Source organism: Ascaphus truei, chromosome 1, assembly GCF_040206685.1.
Source record: "Ascaphus truei isolate aAscTru1 chromosome 1, aAscTru1.hap1, whole genome shotgun sequence".
NCBI classification, from domain to species: domain Eukaryota; kingdom Metazoa; phylum Chordata; class Amphibia; order Anura; family Ascaphidae; genus Ascaphus; species Ascaphus truei.
The window spans coordinates 266,085,165-266,102,135 of NC_134483.1; the positions used below are offsets into that span (position 1 = coordinate 266,085,165).

The window sequence follows — 16,971 nt, forward strand, 5'->3', positions numbered from 1 at the left end:
TTTAGGCTTCCTACTACAGCCAGGACAGAGACTGCTATCACCAGAACGGGTCAAGGTAATTGCCAATCTCCCCAAGCCCAAGACAAAAGCTGCAATGCTTTCCTTTCTGGGGATGATCACCTATTTCCGTCAATGGATACCAAACTGTTCCCATTGGGATAACATTCTGAGACAATTGATATTGATGCACCAACCAGATACATTACAATGGACACCAGAGGCCACCACTGCATTCACCAAACTTAAGACTGCACTGTGCTCAAGCCCTGCTTTAGGCTTGACGAACTATAACCTGCCTTTCCATTTGTTTTGCAGCGAGAAAAGCACCGCGGCTGTTGGCGTACTTGCGCAAGAACACGGCTTGGGGTATAGGCCAGTGGCATTTTATTCTAAAAAATTGCAGGAGATTGTGCAGGGGTTCCTGGTATGTTTAAGACAAGTAGCTGCATGCGCAATTCTAGTGGAAACAGTGCAGCCTATCGTACTGTCACATGACCTAACCTTGCACACATCACACCAAGTGCTACACGTACTCAAGAATCTTACTACACAACATATGACCGCGCAGCGTAGGACAGGTTACAAAACCATCCTTACATCCACATCAAATCTCACTGTCAAATATCACCCACCACACACTGGTCCAGCCCAGAAACTGACCAATCTGTTACTACACAACTCAGAGACAGACAATGCCTACAAAATATAATTGCCTGAAAAATATACACAACACGACGTCCGTAAGGAGCGGCTTACAATGTACGCCATGCTCCAAACCTGCAGATGAAGTATATCTGACAGGATTTGCAGTAGTTAGACTACCAGATGAAGTAGTCTGTTCTGGGGCATTACCATTTGTATCAGCCCAAGTGGCAGAGCTAGTAGCATTGACAGAAGCATGTAAAGTATCATCACAACACACAGTAACCATTTATACAGACTCTCGTTATGCATACGGGGTGGTACATGATTTCGGTGTAATATGGAAAAATCGTGGGTTCATCAGTGCCGATGGTAAGGGCATATCACATGCTACATTGGTAGAGCAGTTAATGGATGCCATGTTGCTACCCAGTAAACTAGCAATTGTCAAATGTAAAGGACATGCAGGAGGAGAGACAGATGAGGCCAGAGGTAATGAGTTGGCTGATTTCCACGCTAAAGAAGCTGCACAATCACAAAACATGTTTCCAGCCTATGACACCACCATTGACACACAGCTCAATATGGTAATGACATGCCCCCTCCCAGACTATGATCTTAAAATGTTGCAGGAACTTGCAGAGGATAAAGACATAGAGTTGTGGGAAGCAAAGGGTCTGAGCAAAGATGAAAATGGAGTTTGGATCAAGGGTACAGTGATAGGTTTTCCCAAAATGCAAGCCCTATTTTAATCTCACATTTTCCTAGAATTGGGCATAAGGGAAAGAAAGCAACAGGTGATCAGATTAAGGAATTGTTTTTAGTAAGGAACATTGATCAGGTAGTTGAACATCTGCTGCCACCTACTGGTCCTATGGAGCAAATACAAATCTATTTCACACAAATGCCAACAGCAGTGGGAAAATTAAAGTATCTCCTAGCAATGGTAGATCAAATCAGTAAATGGGTAGAAGCATTTCCCACAACAAACGAGAGCACAAAGACAGTTGTAAAAATACTGTGCAAAGAATTATTTCCCGGTGGGGATGCCCACTTCAAATAAATAGTGACAGAGGAACACATTTTACATCTCAGGTGACTCAAGGAGTTGCTAAAACTCTCGCAATAGATTGGAAGTTTCATATACCATATCACCCGCAATCTTCAGGTCAGATAGAAAGGACCAACCGTACAATCAAGGATATACTGCGTAAGGGAACAAATGGTACCTTTTCAAGGTGGCCGGATGTCCTTCCCGCGGGAGGTAGGGAGGGAGAGAGGGAGAGAGAGGGAGAAAGAGAGAGAGAGGAAGAGAGAGGGAGAGGGAGAGAGAGGGAGAGAGAGGGGGAGAGTGAGAGGGGGAGAGAGAGGGAGAGAGAGGGAGAGAGAGGGAGAGATGAATGTCCGGCACTCCAATGAAGCACAATAGGGTAGGTGCATGTCCCATAATAAGTAGATAAACATACGATACCGTTCGCACGGGATTCAGCAGACAGCACTCAGGTTAACATTTGTAGAATTTATATTGTAGGAAAAACACAAATCACCAACGTTTCGGACACACAAACGGGACCTTCCTCAGGGTAGTGCTACCAGGGCATTTATAGCCCTTGCTGAGCAGCAAGTTATGGTTTGCCCAAATAAAAAAGAAAGCATATCCACACTAAGACATAGCTAAACGCAAATGTTAAATTCTACTAACCTAATATGCATTTTTATTTAAAAAATACACAAATAAAACAAAACACCCCAAGGCTATAGCAGTTAAAAAAAATCAAATATAAACATTTCCAGCCTTTTTCATGGAAACTTTAGAATGATTATACAACTTGGAAAGAAGAGTATGAAAGACAATTTGAAATTGTTTCAGTCCTGAGATTTTAAGATTTGATTCTTATCCACAGACGTGAAGATCACACATACAGCAGCTGCGATAAATAAATGTATCACTTCATAGAGCAGTTTTGGGGAAAAAACACTCCATATGAACAAGTGGTAACGAAGCATTGTGACCAACATTATGTAGACTGTGACTGGTAGTGAACGAATTATTGCATAGCAGTAACAGCCATGAGCTACTGATGCTGAAACCCTGTAGGTAAAGAAAAAAATATGTTAAAGTTTGCTGTTTAAAGAATATCATATTTCACAAAGAGCAGTGAAAATTAAAAGGGAACTTGTATTAGCTGGGGCCAAAAAGATTTCTATTTCAAACCTGAATTGTCATTCAATTTCTTTCACTATTCTATTGTAAATTTCTCCATGAGGAGAAATATGGACTGTTACAATGTTGCCTTTGTAAATTGCATAAGATCTGCTAAACAACAGTATAGACTGCATAATCACAGCATCTGTAGTATTAGCTTCTAAAAAGCTTCTAACAAAAGAGATGGGTAGTTACTTTTAGATAGAATTGAACATAGAATTGAACATAGAATTGAACATACATTTGCATGTGTGTACTGATTGATCTGTGTGTACTTCGGGTACTGATTGATCTGTGTGGTTGCTTGAAGTGCTGGTTGGTTAAAGTGTATGCAGTTAGAACCAGAAGGAAAGGGAAGTACTGGGTATACTAGCAGGGGTGGCTGTTTTTGGGGAGTGTGCAGTGGGTTAATCTATTTTTAAAGTGTGCTGTAATTTGAAGCCTGTAACTTTTTTTCCCCCTTTCTCCTGCCTGAGGCAGAGTGGGTGTGGTTGGTTAATTGGCTGGCCTAACACACCTGCAGTGGGTGAGTTAGTTAATTGATAACCTAACACACCTGGTGGGTGTCCCAATTTAAACAGAGGCTTCTAATGAATCTTGAGCTTGCGTGTACTGATTGATCTGTGTGGTTGATTGAAGTGCTGGTTGGTTAAAGTGTGTGCAGTTAGAACCAGAAGCAGTTGTTTAAAGTGCTGGTTGGTTAAAGTGTGTGCAGTTAGAGCCAGAAGCAGTTGTTTAAAGTGCTGGTTGGTTAAAGTGTGTGCAGGTAGAACCAGAAGCAGTTGTTTAAAGTGCTGGTTGGTTAAAGTGTGTGCAGTTAGAACCAGAAGCAGTTTGAACAAGGAAGCAGTTAAACAAGGTATAGTTTATTGAAGTACAGTTTACTGTAAATACTTCTAAACTTCATAGTTGCTAGAATGAGCAGGATTGAAAATGCCACTCAATGCACATCTTGCCACATGTATGTGCACTTGGAGCAGCTGTTCCAAGGAGCATACCGCTGTGAGAGGTGTGAGCGGGTGGTCTCTTTAGAATCAGAGATTGCTGATCTGAAGAGGCAACTTGCAATATTGAGGGACATTGGCAATCTTGAAAGGGAATTAGAGCTCACTGAGCAGGCCCTTGCTTCGACTAGTGATGCAGATGGTGGCGCTGTTAGTGAGGAGCCGGTAGGTTGCGTAGTTGCTGTTAGTGAGGAGCAGGTAGGTAGCTGGGTGACAGTTAGAAGGGGAAGCAGGAGCAATAGGGAGAGGCAGGTCGTTTCTGAGCTGACACATCCCAATAGATTTGCCATGTTGAGTGAAGATATTGGGAATGTTGGGGCAGAAATGGCAAGGCTGGGGGAGACTAATTCCTCTAGCAGCCAGGGGAATAGTTCCTCCAGCACAGTGGGGACTCAGGATGCTCAGATACAAAGAAAGATTGTGGTGGTAGGGGACGCCATTATTAGGAAGGTAGATAGGGCAATCTGTTGCCGGGACCGCATGAACCGAACAGTTTGTTGTCTCCCGGGTGCTCGGGTTCGGCACATTGCGGATCGAGTATACAGATTGTTGGGGGGGGGGGGCTGGGATTGACCCAGAGGTCTTGGTACATGTTGGCACCAATGACAAAGTTAGAGAAAGATGGAGGGTCCTAAAAAATTATTACAGGGATCTAGGCCAAAAGCTTAAGGCAAGGACCTCCAAGGTAGTATTTTCTGAAATACTACCAGTGCCATGCACTACCACAGGGAGACAGTCAGAGATCAGGGAGGTTAATGCATGGCTAAGAAAGTGGTGCAGGAAGGAGGGGTTTGGGTGTTTAGAGCATTGGGACTCCTTTTCTGAGAGGTGCCATCTATATTCTAGGGACGGATTGCACCTCAATGAAGAGGGATCTTCTGTGCTAGGGGGGAGAATGCTAAAAAGGTTGGAGGAGATTTTAAACTAGGATGGAGGGGGGAGGGGAATTAAACAGATAATGAACTAAATGGAATAGATGAGGATACATGGTGGTATGGAGGTAGAATGGGGGCAAGTGCAAGTTTGACAAGCAGTGAGATACCAATAGTAAATAGAGATAACACTAGAAAACTTCTAAAGACTAAACCAAGTGGGAGCAGAAAGGAAGGAGCAGATAAGATAATAGTATAGGCTGAAAAAAACCTTAAATGCATGCTTGCTAATGCACGAAGCCTGACAGATAAAATGGGGGAGCTTGAATTAATAGCTACAAGGGAGCAGTATGATATCATAGGCATTACTGAAACATGGTGGGATGAAACTCATGACTGGACAGTTAATTTAGAGGGTTATTCTCTTTTTCGGAAGGATCGAACAAATAGAAGGGGAGGTGGAGTATGTTTATATGTTAAACCGGATCTGAAACCTATTATAAGGGATGATGTCTATGAAGGGAATGATGAAAATGTAGAGACCTTGTGGATAGAAATTAGCAGTGGAGGTAAAAGTATAAAGAAAATGTTTGTGGGAATATGCTATAAACCACCAAATATCTATGAGATTGAGGAAGCTAAAATACTTTCGCAAATGGAGACGGCATCAAAACTGGGTCATGTTTGCATAATGGGGGATTTTAATTATCCAGACATAGACTGGGGCAATGAGATTAGCGTTACAACAAAAGGAAACAGGTTTTTGGGGGTGCTTAAAGATAATTATATGACCCAAATTATTGAGGAACCAACCAGGAGAGGGGCAGTTCTGGATTTGGTCATATTAAACAATGTAGAAGTAATAACAAATATTCAAGTCCTGGAACATTTGGGTAACAGTGATCATAACATGTCTCATTTGAAATAAATTATCAAAAAACAGATTACTTAGGTTCAACAAAGACTTTAAACTTTAGAAAGGCAGATTTTAATAAACTGAGGTCTAATCTAGTAGTAATACAATTAGATGATGTTTTTGCAGGGAAAAATGTAGAAGATAAATGGGCAGTCTTTAAAACATTGTTAGAAAAGCACACTTATCAGTGTATACCCTTGGGTAATAAGTATAAAAGAAATAAGTCAAAACCAATGTGGCTAAATAAACAGGTAGGGGAGGAAATGGACAAGAAGAGGAAGGCACTTAGATTCTTTAAGTCAGAAGGTACAAAAATTGCAAAAGGGCAATCAAATTAGCAAAAATGGATAATGAAAAAAGGATTGCAATAGAAAGTAAGGTCAATCCTAAAAACTTCTTTAAGTACCTTAATAACAAAAAAATGAGAAATGAAAATATAGGACCCTTTCAGTGTGAGATGGGTAGGCAGATTATTGGAGATAAGGAAAAAGCAGAGGTATTAAACAAATTCTTTGCCTCTGTGTTTACCAGGGAAGAATCAAGTTCAATAGTAGCGGCACAGGAGGAAGCCACAACCTCCATATTAATGAACAATTGGTTAACTGAGGAAGAAGTTCATAAGCGACTTGAAAAAATTAAAGTAAATAAGGCACCTGGCCCCGATGGCATACATCCAAGAGTTCTCAAGGAGTTAAGCTCAGTAATAGCAAAACCATTATATTTAATATTCAAGGACTCCATTTCCACAGGCTCAGTACCACAAGATTGATGTAAAGCAGATGTGGTGCCTATATTTAAAAAGGGAGCTAGATCACACCCGGGGAATTACAGACCTGTAAGCCTGACTTCAATAGTAGGGAAACTACTTGAAGGTTTAATACGGGATAATATTCAGGAATACCTACTGCTGCGGCAGCTTTTATTCTTAGTAATCACTGGCATGTACCTGGCATGTTCCTGGAATGCCACTCTGTTCACCCGGAGCATGCCGGGCTCCTTTTGCCTTCCCAGACAGGCGCATTACACGGCTAACGCGCGGTTGATGTGTTATTTGATAATGGTTCAGGATTTACTAGGCTGCAATGCTTCGTGTGTCCGCCAGATGGCATAAATTCATGAATTGTAATGCAGTATATATATGTATATGTATGTATATATGTATATGTATATATATATATATATATATATATGTATGTATGTATGTATGTATGTATGTATGTATGTATGTATGTATGTATGTATATATATATATATATATATATATATATATATATATATATACTGTATAACAACAACCCCTATAACCCCTAACATACACATACAGTACCGTATATGCACATCAATGATACTATAGGCGGGCGGGGGCGAGATGTGTTTGCAGCAGAGAGAGAACCGCTGCTCTCTCTGCGCAAACATTGGCACATAAAAAATTATTTAAAATACATTTTTATTCATAGTGTAGATGTGCAGGGGGTCTCCGGAGCTGAACCGCGTTGGTTTCAGGTCTGGGGACCCCCTGCTCCCCGAGATACAGCCCCCTTTTTGAGGTGCCGGTATCCCTCTGCATTTAAAGGTCCCGATCACGTGACCGCGACATGTAAACAAAGCAGAGGGATACCGGCACCCCCTAAAGGGGCCTGTATCTCGGGGAGCAGGGGGTCCCCGGACCTAAAACCACAGCGGTTCTGCTCCGGAGACCCTCTGCACATCTACAGTATGAATAAAAAACATATATAAATAAACACTCGTTCCTTACCTTAGCGGCTTTGTGCTATGGTAACGAAGCAGCATTTCTGTATTTTTAATAATATTGTACAGTGAGCAGGGGGTTCCCTGAGCCAGAAAGTAATTCTCAGGGGACCACCTGCTCCTGCACAATATTATTAAAAATACAGAAATGCTGCTTCAGTACCATAGCGTATAGCCGCTAAGGCAATGAAGGGGTTAACCCACCGTGCCCGCTTTATTGTGGGTAGCGGGGTGGGTGAAGGGGGTATTTGGCCCTTGGTGTGAGTTTAGGACTTGCGGGGGGGTTGCGGGTGCACTTAACCCCTTCACGACCGTAGCAGTTAATACCGCTACGGTCATGAAGGGGTTTAGCCCTCCCGCTACCCCCCACAAGCCCTAAACAACCAGCGTTGGGGATAATACCCCCTTCACCCACCCCCGCTACCCACAATAAAAAAAAACTCACACACAGCAGCCGCCAAAAAATAAATAAATCTAAATAAATAAATACATAAATGACAATAAATAAATACATTTGAAATACATTTTTATTTATAGTGTAGATGTGCAGGGGGTCTCCGGAGCTGAACCGCATTGGTTTCAGGTCGGGGGACCCCCTGCTCCCCGAGATACAGCCCCCTTTATGAGGTGCCGGTATCCCTCTGCGTTTAAAGGGCCCGATCACGTGACCGCGGCCTGTAAACCAAGCAGAGGGATACCGGCACCCCCTAAAGGGGCCTGTATTTCGGGGAGCAGGGGGTCCCCGGGCCTAAAACCACAGCGGTTCTGCTCCGGAGACCCTCTGCACATGTACAGTATAAATAAAACACACACATCAATAAAGAATCGTTCTCTACCTTAGCGGCTATGTGCTATGGTAATGAAGCAGCATTTCTGTATTTTAAAAATATTGTACAGTGAGCAGGGGGTTCCCTGAGCCAGAAATTAATGCTCAGGGGACCCCCTGCTCCTGCACAATTTTATTAAAAATACAGAAATGCTGCTTCATTACCATAGCGTATAGCCGCTAAGGCAATGAAGGGTTAAGGCATAATAAACAATAAATACATTACATACATATTTTTAATGTGTGTTTTAAACCTCCCTGCCTTCACTGTAATCTATGTAAAAACCCCAGCCCCTATTGTGTGTTTTAAACTTCCCTACCTTCACTGTAATCTATGTAAAAAATCCTCCCCCTATTGCGTGTGAAGCTTCCCTGCCTTCACTGTAATCTATGTAAAAAACCCTCCCCCTATTGTGTGTGAAGCTTCCCTGCTTTGACAATCTGTGTAAGCCCCCCTCCCCCTATTGTGTCAGTTAAATCTGCCTGGCCTGTGTTTTCTGTGAGTGCAGTGTACTGTATGTAAATGTGGGGAGGGGGATCCCGTGTAAATAACCACACCCACACCCACTACCCACTACCCACCTGCACATGGCCCCTCCGCTGCTGCAAAAAAGAGACAAAAATTAAAACATACAAAGTAATGTCCCCTAACCCCTTAATCACAATAGCGGTTATTAACCGCTACAGTCATTAAGGGGTTAACCCACCCTCACCCACCACTCGGGATGCCTACATACCCTCCCACACTAACCTCCCCCCCGTGAGGCCTAACCACACAGTACCCACAAGGGAGGCCTACCCACATACCGTTGGGGAAACACCCCCCCCCCCACCCCCAGTACCCACAATAAAAACAGTACAGTGACCCACAATAAACAGCATTATATTTATTAAATACATTACCCACCCCCTGCGCCCCCCCATAAATACAAGATTTATCCTTTTACATACAGGGTTCATAACGCAGCCCCACGCGAGTCCCCGGTGGGCTGACGGGGCACCTGGACAGACCTACAGTTTACCAGCAGCCCTTTTTACACAGGTTCTGGAGGCCTGCTGGTGGATCCCGCCAGCACCATGGCCCCCAGGTGGTCTCCTTGGGCCACCATGGGCCACAATTGGGTCCCCACGGTAGGCCGGCGGATGTCTGGGAGCCCCGGGTCAGACCCACAGGTGTCTGCGGGGCCTCGGGTTGTTCCCTCGGGGGTCTGGGGAACTCACGGGTGCTCACTACAGGTCCGCGGTGCCCCCACAGAAGTGGGACCACACATCATCATCCCCGCACCTACGGGTCGGCGGTGCCCCCACAGAAGTGGGACCACACATCGTCATCCCCGCAGACTATGGGTCGGCGGTGCCCCCACAGAAGTGGGACCACACATCGTCATCCCCGCATGTGTCACCCGTGGAACCACCAGCCTGATACCCTTGGGATACCCGAGGATACCTGCAGGTGGTCTCCAGAGGTCCCACGCAGAACCACGGAACCAGTATATATACACACAATGAACCAATATAAAAATAAATGTAGAAGGGTTATCAAAAGCATACTGTCCTACAACAAAACACTTCTCCATACAGACACTACATTAAAATCAATTTCCTTTAATAATCCTAAATGATCTCACAATCTATATCATCACAAACCAATGAAACACCTCACATTCCAATATAAATGATGCATAAAATCTATGCATAAAATCTATGCACCATATACATTCTGCAAATGAATCAACCAAGTAAACAAAAATCAAAAGCCAATACATTGCAAGTACATTCAGATATCAATTAGCCCCCTAAACATCTTATCAGATAATAACCGCAAAGGTGATTAAGGGGTTAAGCCACACAGGCCCGATACCCACCCTTACCCCCTGAATTTGTACAGTGGCTTCATCATGCAACTATATATATATATACTGTATATATACAGTAGCGACATTGTTTATTGCAGCAAAAGCCGCCGGCTGCATGCGTCTGGGAAGCGGGTAGCCGCGGCGCGTGGCGGCGCACTGTGACGTCACAGTAACATGCGCGCCCGGCTTCCCCGTCTTCCCCGGCTTCCCCAGGCTTCCCCGACACCCCTGGAGATCAAATGAAGGTAAGCGGGGGTGCGGGGAAGCAGAGGGGCAGAGCAGGAGCCGGGTACGGGGTCGGGAAGGGGGGTAAATTGCGCGCGAAGTGGAGGGGGGGTGCGTGGGGGAAACGCGGCGGCGCGCGGTTGTTACTGGCGGCAGCTGGGGTAGATCTCGGCGTGCCGTCGTGATTTAGTGCAATAAACAATGTCGGTGCTGTATACCTCTACTGTGTATATATATATATATATATATATATATATATATATATACACAGTATATATACACACGATGAACCAATATACAAATAAATGTAGAAGGGTTATCAAAAGCATACTGTCCTACAACCAAACACTTCTCCATACATCTGTATATATATATATAGTTGCATGATGAAGCCACTGTACAAATTCATGGGTGAAGGGTGGGTATCGGGCCTGTGTGGCTTAACCCCTTAATCACCTTTGCGGTTATTATCTGATAAGGTGTTTAAGGGGTTAATTGATATCTGAATGTACTTGCAATGTATTGGCTTTTGATTTTTGTTTACTTGGTTGATTCATTTGCAGAATGTATATGGTGCATAGATTTTATGCATCATATATATTGGAATGTGAGGTGTTTCATTGGTTTGTGATGATATAGATTGTGAGATCAGTTAGGATTATGAAAGGAAATTGATTTTAATGTAGTGTCTGTATGGAGAAGTGTTTGGTTGTAGGACAGTATGCTTTTGATAACCCTTCTACATCTATTTGTATATTGGTTCATTGTGTGTATATATACTGTGTATGTATGTATGTATATATATATATATATATATATATATATAGTTGCATGATGAAGCCACTGTACAAATTCATGGGTGAAGGGTGGGTATCGGGCCTGTGTGGCTTAACCCCTTAATCACCTTTGCGGTTATTATCTGATAAGGTGTTTAAGGGGTTAATTGATATCTGAATGTACTTGCAATGTAATGGCTTTGTATTTGCTATGTACTGTATGTTGTGGGCAAGACAAGGATGTTGCTGGCTACGGACACTTCGTATTGATGAGGTCAGTAGTACTTTATTTATTTGAATATGCTAGTTAATGTTTTTAATAATGGGCAATTAATCTATTATCCATATCTGGATAATAGTTATTTTGCACATTATTGTACTGTAGGTGTTGGGGGGGAGGGTGTATGTATTGAATGTATAGGCCAGGTTTATTTTTTTTACATTCAGGGTTGGTTCCGTGGTTCTGCGTGGGACCTCTGGAGACCACCTGTGGGTATCCTCGGGTATCCTAAAGGGTATCAGGCTGGTGGTTCCACGGGTGACACATGCGGGGCTGACGATGTGTGGTCCCACTTCTGTGGGGGCACCTCTGACCCGTAGTCTGCGGGGATGACGATGTGTGGTCCCACTTCTGTGGGGGCACCGCCGACCTGTAGGTGCGGGGATGATGATGAGTGGTCCCACTTCTGTGGGGGCACCGCGGACCCGTAGTGAGCACCCGTGAGTTCCCCAGACCCCCGAGGGAACCACCCGAGGCCCCGCAGACACCTGTGGGTCTGACCCGGGGCTTCCAGACATCTGTGGGCCTACCGTGTGGACCCAATTGTACGGTGGCCCAAGGAGACCACCTGGGGGCCATGGTGCTGGCGGGATCCACCAGCAGGCCTCCAGAGCCTGTGTAAAAAGGGCTGCTGGTAAACTGTAGATCTGTCCAGGTGCCCCGCCAGCCCACCGGGGACTCGCGTGGGGCTGCGTTATGAACCCTGTATGTAAAAGGATAAATCTTGTATTTATGGGGGGGCACAGGGGGTGGGTAATGTATTTAATAAATATAATGCGGTTTATTGTGGGTCACTGTACTGTTTTTATTGTGGGTACTAGGGGTGGAGGGGGGGGGTGTTTCCCCAACAGTATGTGGGTAGGCCTCCCTTGTGGGTACTGTGTGGTTAGGCCTCACGGGGGGGGTTAGTGTGGGAGGGTATGTAGGCATCCCGAGTGGTGGGTGAGGGTGGGTTAACCCCTTAATGACTGTAGCGGTTAATAACCGCTATGGTGATTAAGGGGTTAGGGGACATTACTTTGTATGTTTTAATTTTTGTCTCTTTTTTGCAGCAGCGGAGGGGCCATGTGCAGGTGGGTAGTGGGTAGTGGTTGTGGGTGTGGTTATTTACACGGGATCCCCCTCCCCACATTTACATACAGTACACTGCACTCACAGAAAACACAGGCCAGACAAATTTAACTGACACAATAGGGGGAGGGGGGCTTACACAGATTAGTCAAAGCAGGGAAGCTTCACACACAATAGGGGGAAGGGGTTTTACATAGATTACAGTGAAGGCAGGGAAGCTTGACACACAATAGGGGGAGGGGGTTTTACATAGATTACAGTGAAGGCAGGGAAGCTTCACACACAATAGGGGGAGGTTTTTTTACATAGATTACAGTGAAGGTAGGGAAGTTTAAAACACACAATAGGGGCTGGGGTTTTTACATAGATTACAGTGAAGGCAGGGAGGTTTAAAACACACATTAAAAATATGTATGTAATGTATTTATTGTTTATTATGCCTTAACCCTTCATTGCCTTAGCGGCCCTACGCTATGGTAATGAAGCAGCATTTCTGTATTTTTAATAAAATTGTGCAGGAGCAGGGGGTTCCCTGAGCATTAATTTCTGGCTCAGGGAACCCCCTGCTCACTGTACAATATTATTAAAATACAGAAATGCTGCTTCATTACCATAGCACATAGCCGCTTAGGTAAAGAACGGTTCTTTATTGATGTGTGTGTTTTATTTATACTGTACATGTGCAGAGGGTCTCCGGAGCAGAACCGCTGTGGTTTTAGGTCCGGGGACCCCCTGCTCCCCGAGATACAGGCCCCTTTAGGGGGTGCCAGTATCCCTCTGCTTGGTTTACAGGCCGCGGTCACGTGAACGGGCCCGTTAAACGCAGAGGGATACCGGCACCTCATAAAGGGGGCTGTATCTCGGGGAGCAGGGGGTCCCCCGACCTGAAACCAACGCGGTTCAGCTCTGGAGACCCCCTGCACATCTACACTATAAATAAAAATGTATTTCAAATGTATTTATTTATAGTCATTTATGTATTTATTTAGATTTATTTATTTATTTTTTGGCGGCTGCTGGGTGTGAGTTTTTTTTTATTGTGGGTAGCGGGGGTGGGTGAAGGGGGTATTAGCCCCAACGGTGGTTGTTTAGGGCTTGCGGGGGGTAGCGGGAGGGCTTAACCCCTTCATGACCGTAGCGGTATTAACTGCTACGGTCGTGAAGGGGTAAGTGCACCCGCAACCCCCCGCAAGTCCTAAACTCACACCAAGGGCCAAATACCCCCTTCACCCACCCCCGCTACCCACAATAAAGTGGGCACGGTGGGTTAACCCCTTCATTGCCTTAGCGGCTATACGCTATGGTAATGAAGCAGCATTTCTGTATTTTTAATAATATTGTGCAGGAGCAGGGGGTCCCCTGAGCATTCATTTCTGGCTCAGGGAACCCCCTGCTCACTGTACAATATTATTAAAATACAGAAATGCTGCTTCGTTACCGTAGCACATAGCCGCTAAGGTAAGGAACGAGTGTTTATTTATATATGTTTTTTATTCATACTGTAGATGTGCAGAGGGTCTCCGGAGCAGAACCGCTGTGTTTTTAGGTCCGGGGATCCCCTGCTCCCCGAGATACAGGCCCCTTTAGGGGGTGCCGGTATCCCTCTGCTTGGTTTACAGGTCGCGGTCACGTGATCGGGACCTTTAAACGCACAGAGGGATACCGGCACCTCATAAAGGGGGCTGTATCTCGGGGAGCAGGGGGTCCCCCGACCTGAAACCAACGCGGTTCAGCTCCGGAGACCCCCTGCACATGTACACTATGAATAAAAATCTACAGTACTGTATGTTAGGGGTTATAGGGGACGGCTTTAAAGACAACAGCTCGCAAACGCCCCCATGCGTTTTTACACGGCATTGCAGTATTGCAGCCAGCCGGAATAAAATGCTTAAATCACAGCCGCGAATATAACGCTATATACCCCGGGAGAAAACGACACTAAACCGCACATCGCCGGGATCTTCTAAAATTCACGGAGCTAGCCAAGTAAGAATAAAGTTGGTCGCCAGTGTAATGGAAAACAAAATTATTAGTAATAGTCAGCATGGATTTATGAAGGATAGATCTTGCCAAAATAACCTTATTTGTTTCTTTGAGGAGGTAAGTAGGAATTTAGAGCTGGGTAATGCAGTTGATGTGGTCTACTTAGATTTTGCAAAGGCTTTTGATACGGTTTCACACAAGACATTCAAGGAAGCCTTTATATCCTTTATATCCGCACCTATTCTCCGTCATCCCGACATTGAACTTCCCTTCGTCCTGGAGGTCGACGCTTCTGATTGCGGCGCTGGTGCCGTTCTTTCTCAGAGACCCACGCCCCAAGATAAGTTACATCCCTGTGCATATTTTTCCAAGAAATTCTCGTCTGCCGAGAGGAACTATGACGTGGGTAACAGGGAACTTCTGGCCGTGAAGATGGCTCTTCAAGAGTGGAGACACCTGCTGGAGGGGTCGAAAGAGCCGTTTACTATTCTCACGGACCACAAGAACCTTCTTTACATAGAGAACGCTCGACGCCTTGGTCCACGACAGACTCGTTGGGTCCTTTTATTTTCCCGATTCGATTTTCACCTTTCCTATATCCCCGGGACCAAGAACGTTAAGGCAGACGCACTCTCCCGAATACATTCTTCTGAAGAGAGGCCAGAGGAATCTTTGTAGACTATCCTTCCGCATGAGAGGATTCTCGCCACGTCTTCTTTTAAGAATCTTGACAAGATTTTGCACTCCCAGAGACGCATTCCCAAGGACTTGGTTGTTCCCGACAACAAACTCTTTGTACCTTCCAAATTTGTTCCAGAGGTCCTGTCTTGGGGTCACTCCTCTAAATCTGCAGGTCATCCAGGTTTTAAGAAGACTACTGATCTCATTCGTCGGAATTTCTGGTGGCCAAGGATGTCTCAAGATATTCTGGAGTTTACCCGCGCCTGTCCCACGTGCGCTCAAAGCAAGACTCTCCGTCAAAAGCCTCAGGGTTTTCTGTTACCCCTTCCAGTTCCCAACCGCCCCTGGTCCCACATTTCGATGGACTTCATCGTGGAGTTGCCCAGGTCCAGAGGAATGAACACTATCTTGGTGGTCGTGGACAGGTTCTCAAAGATGTCCCATTTCATTCCACTTAAAGGATTACCCACCTCCCCCGCCCTTGCTGATATCTTTACGGAGCAGATTTTCCGGATTCATGGGATCCCTTCGTCCATTGTTTCTGACAGAGGTTCTCAGTTCGTATCCAAATTTTGGAGAGCTTTCACAAAGAGATTGGGCATCTCTTCTTCTTTCTCTTCCGCCTATCATCCTCAGTCCAATGGACAAATGGAGAGAATCAATCAATCCCTGGAGAAGTACCTGAGATGTTTCATATCCGATTTCCAGGATGATTGGGCTCAACTCCTCTCTTGGGCAGAGTATGCCGTCAATTCTGCCAAAAACGAGTCCACCCGGGAGTCGCCCTTCTTTATAAATTATGGGTTCCACCCTCCCTGTCTTCCCATCCCCAACATTCCTTCTGGAGTACCAGCCGTAGATGAACGCATTTCTTCCCTCCAAACCGCATGGTCCAGGATTCAGTCTACCCTTCTCAACTCCTCCCGCAGGTCGAAACTACAGGACGATCGTCTTCGTCGTTCGGCGACCAGTTACAAACCAGGGGATTTGGTATGGCTCTCCTCTAAGAATATCCACCTCAAGGTACCATCTCCTAAACTGGCACCCAAGTTCCTGGGTCCCTTCCCTATTTGTGAACAAATCAATCCCGTGGCATTCCGGCTCCAACTACCACCCATTATGAAGATTCCCAATGTCTTTCATGTGTCCCTCTTAAAACCATTTATCTCCAGTCACTTCTTTCCGGATCAGACTCGTAAACCGGATCCCATTACTGTACAAAATAACGAGGAATACAAGGTTCTCTCTTTTGGATTCTCGCCTATCCAGGGTCAGCTCCAGTTCTTGGTGCAGTGGAAGGGCTTTGGCCCTGAAGAGAGATCCTGGGTTCCTTCAAAGGACATTCATGCCCCGGCTCTTCTTAAGTCCTTCAGGAAAAAGTTTCCAGAGAAACCGTTCTTGGAGAAGGGGGTACTGTCAGGAATCGGCGTTCTCCACGCTCCTCACACAGAGCACTCCCTCCCCGAAGGGAGCCCCTGGACACACAAAACAATCCCTCCCTCCCCGCCCCTGCCGCCGTCGCGGGATGACACCCCTCGGCGATTCCTCTGTACAGCGCCACGCGCGCCCACGCCCTCCTGCACGCACACCTGCACCATCCACTGGCTTGGTTCACGCGCGTACACGAGTTACGGAGCACGCTCAGTCTGCACACTCTTCTTCCCGTCCCCCGGACCTCAGGTTCCGCCCCCGCACACTGCACGAGCATACTCAGGTTACCAACAAGACTCACCTGGCCTGTTATGCCTGCACCAATCTGCAGTGTCTCCCTGTAGCTCTTCCTGTCCCGCCTCCGTTCCTAATTGGACCTTCCTGCTTTATCTAGCTCCTCTCTGCTCTCAGTCTTTGCTCGACATAGTCTCTGTATGGAAGTACTTCTGGATT

The 16,971-nt window shown here is 45.5% G+C and overlaps 1 protein-coding gene across 12 annotated transcripts in view; it reads right to left on the reverse strand.

The window, feature by feature from the left end:
- Positions 1 to 2,329: 2,329 nt before the first annotated feature.
- The window catches only part of PIGG (phosphatidylinositol glycan anchor biosynthesis class G (EMM blood group)), a 435,347-nt gene continuing 420,705 nt past the window's right edge, over positions 2,330 to 16,971 (reverse strand). For 9 of the 12 annotated variants that reach the window (XM_075603704.1, XM_075603687.1, XM_075603714.1 and 6 more), the window contains one exon: positions 2,330 to 2,734. In XM_075603704.1, coding sequence (XP_075459819.1) covers positions 2,509 to 2,734 — 226 coding nt within the window. In that variant the 3' untranslated portion in view covers positions 2,330 to 2,508. The remainder of the gene's footprint in view (positions 2,735 to 16,971) is intronic. The other 3 variants (XM_075603755.1, XM_075603721.1, XM_075603678.1) reach the window with 2 other exon arrangements.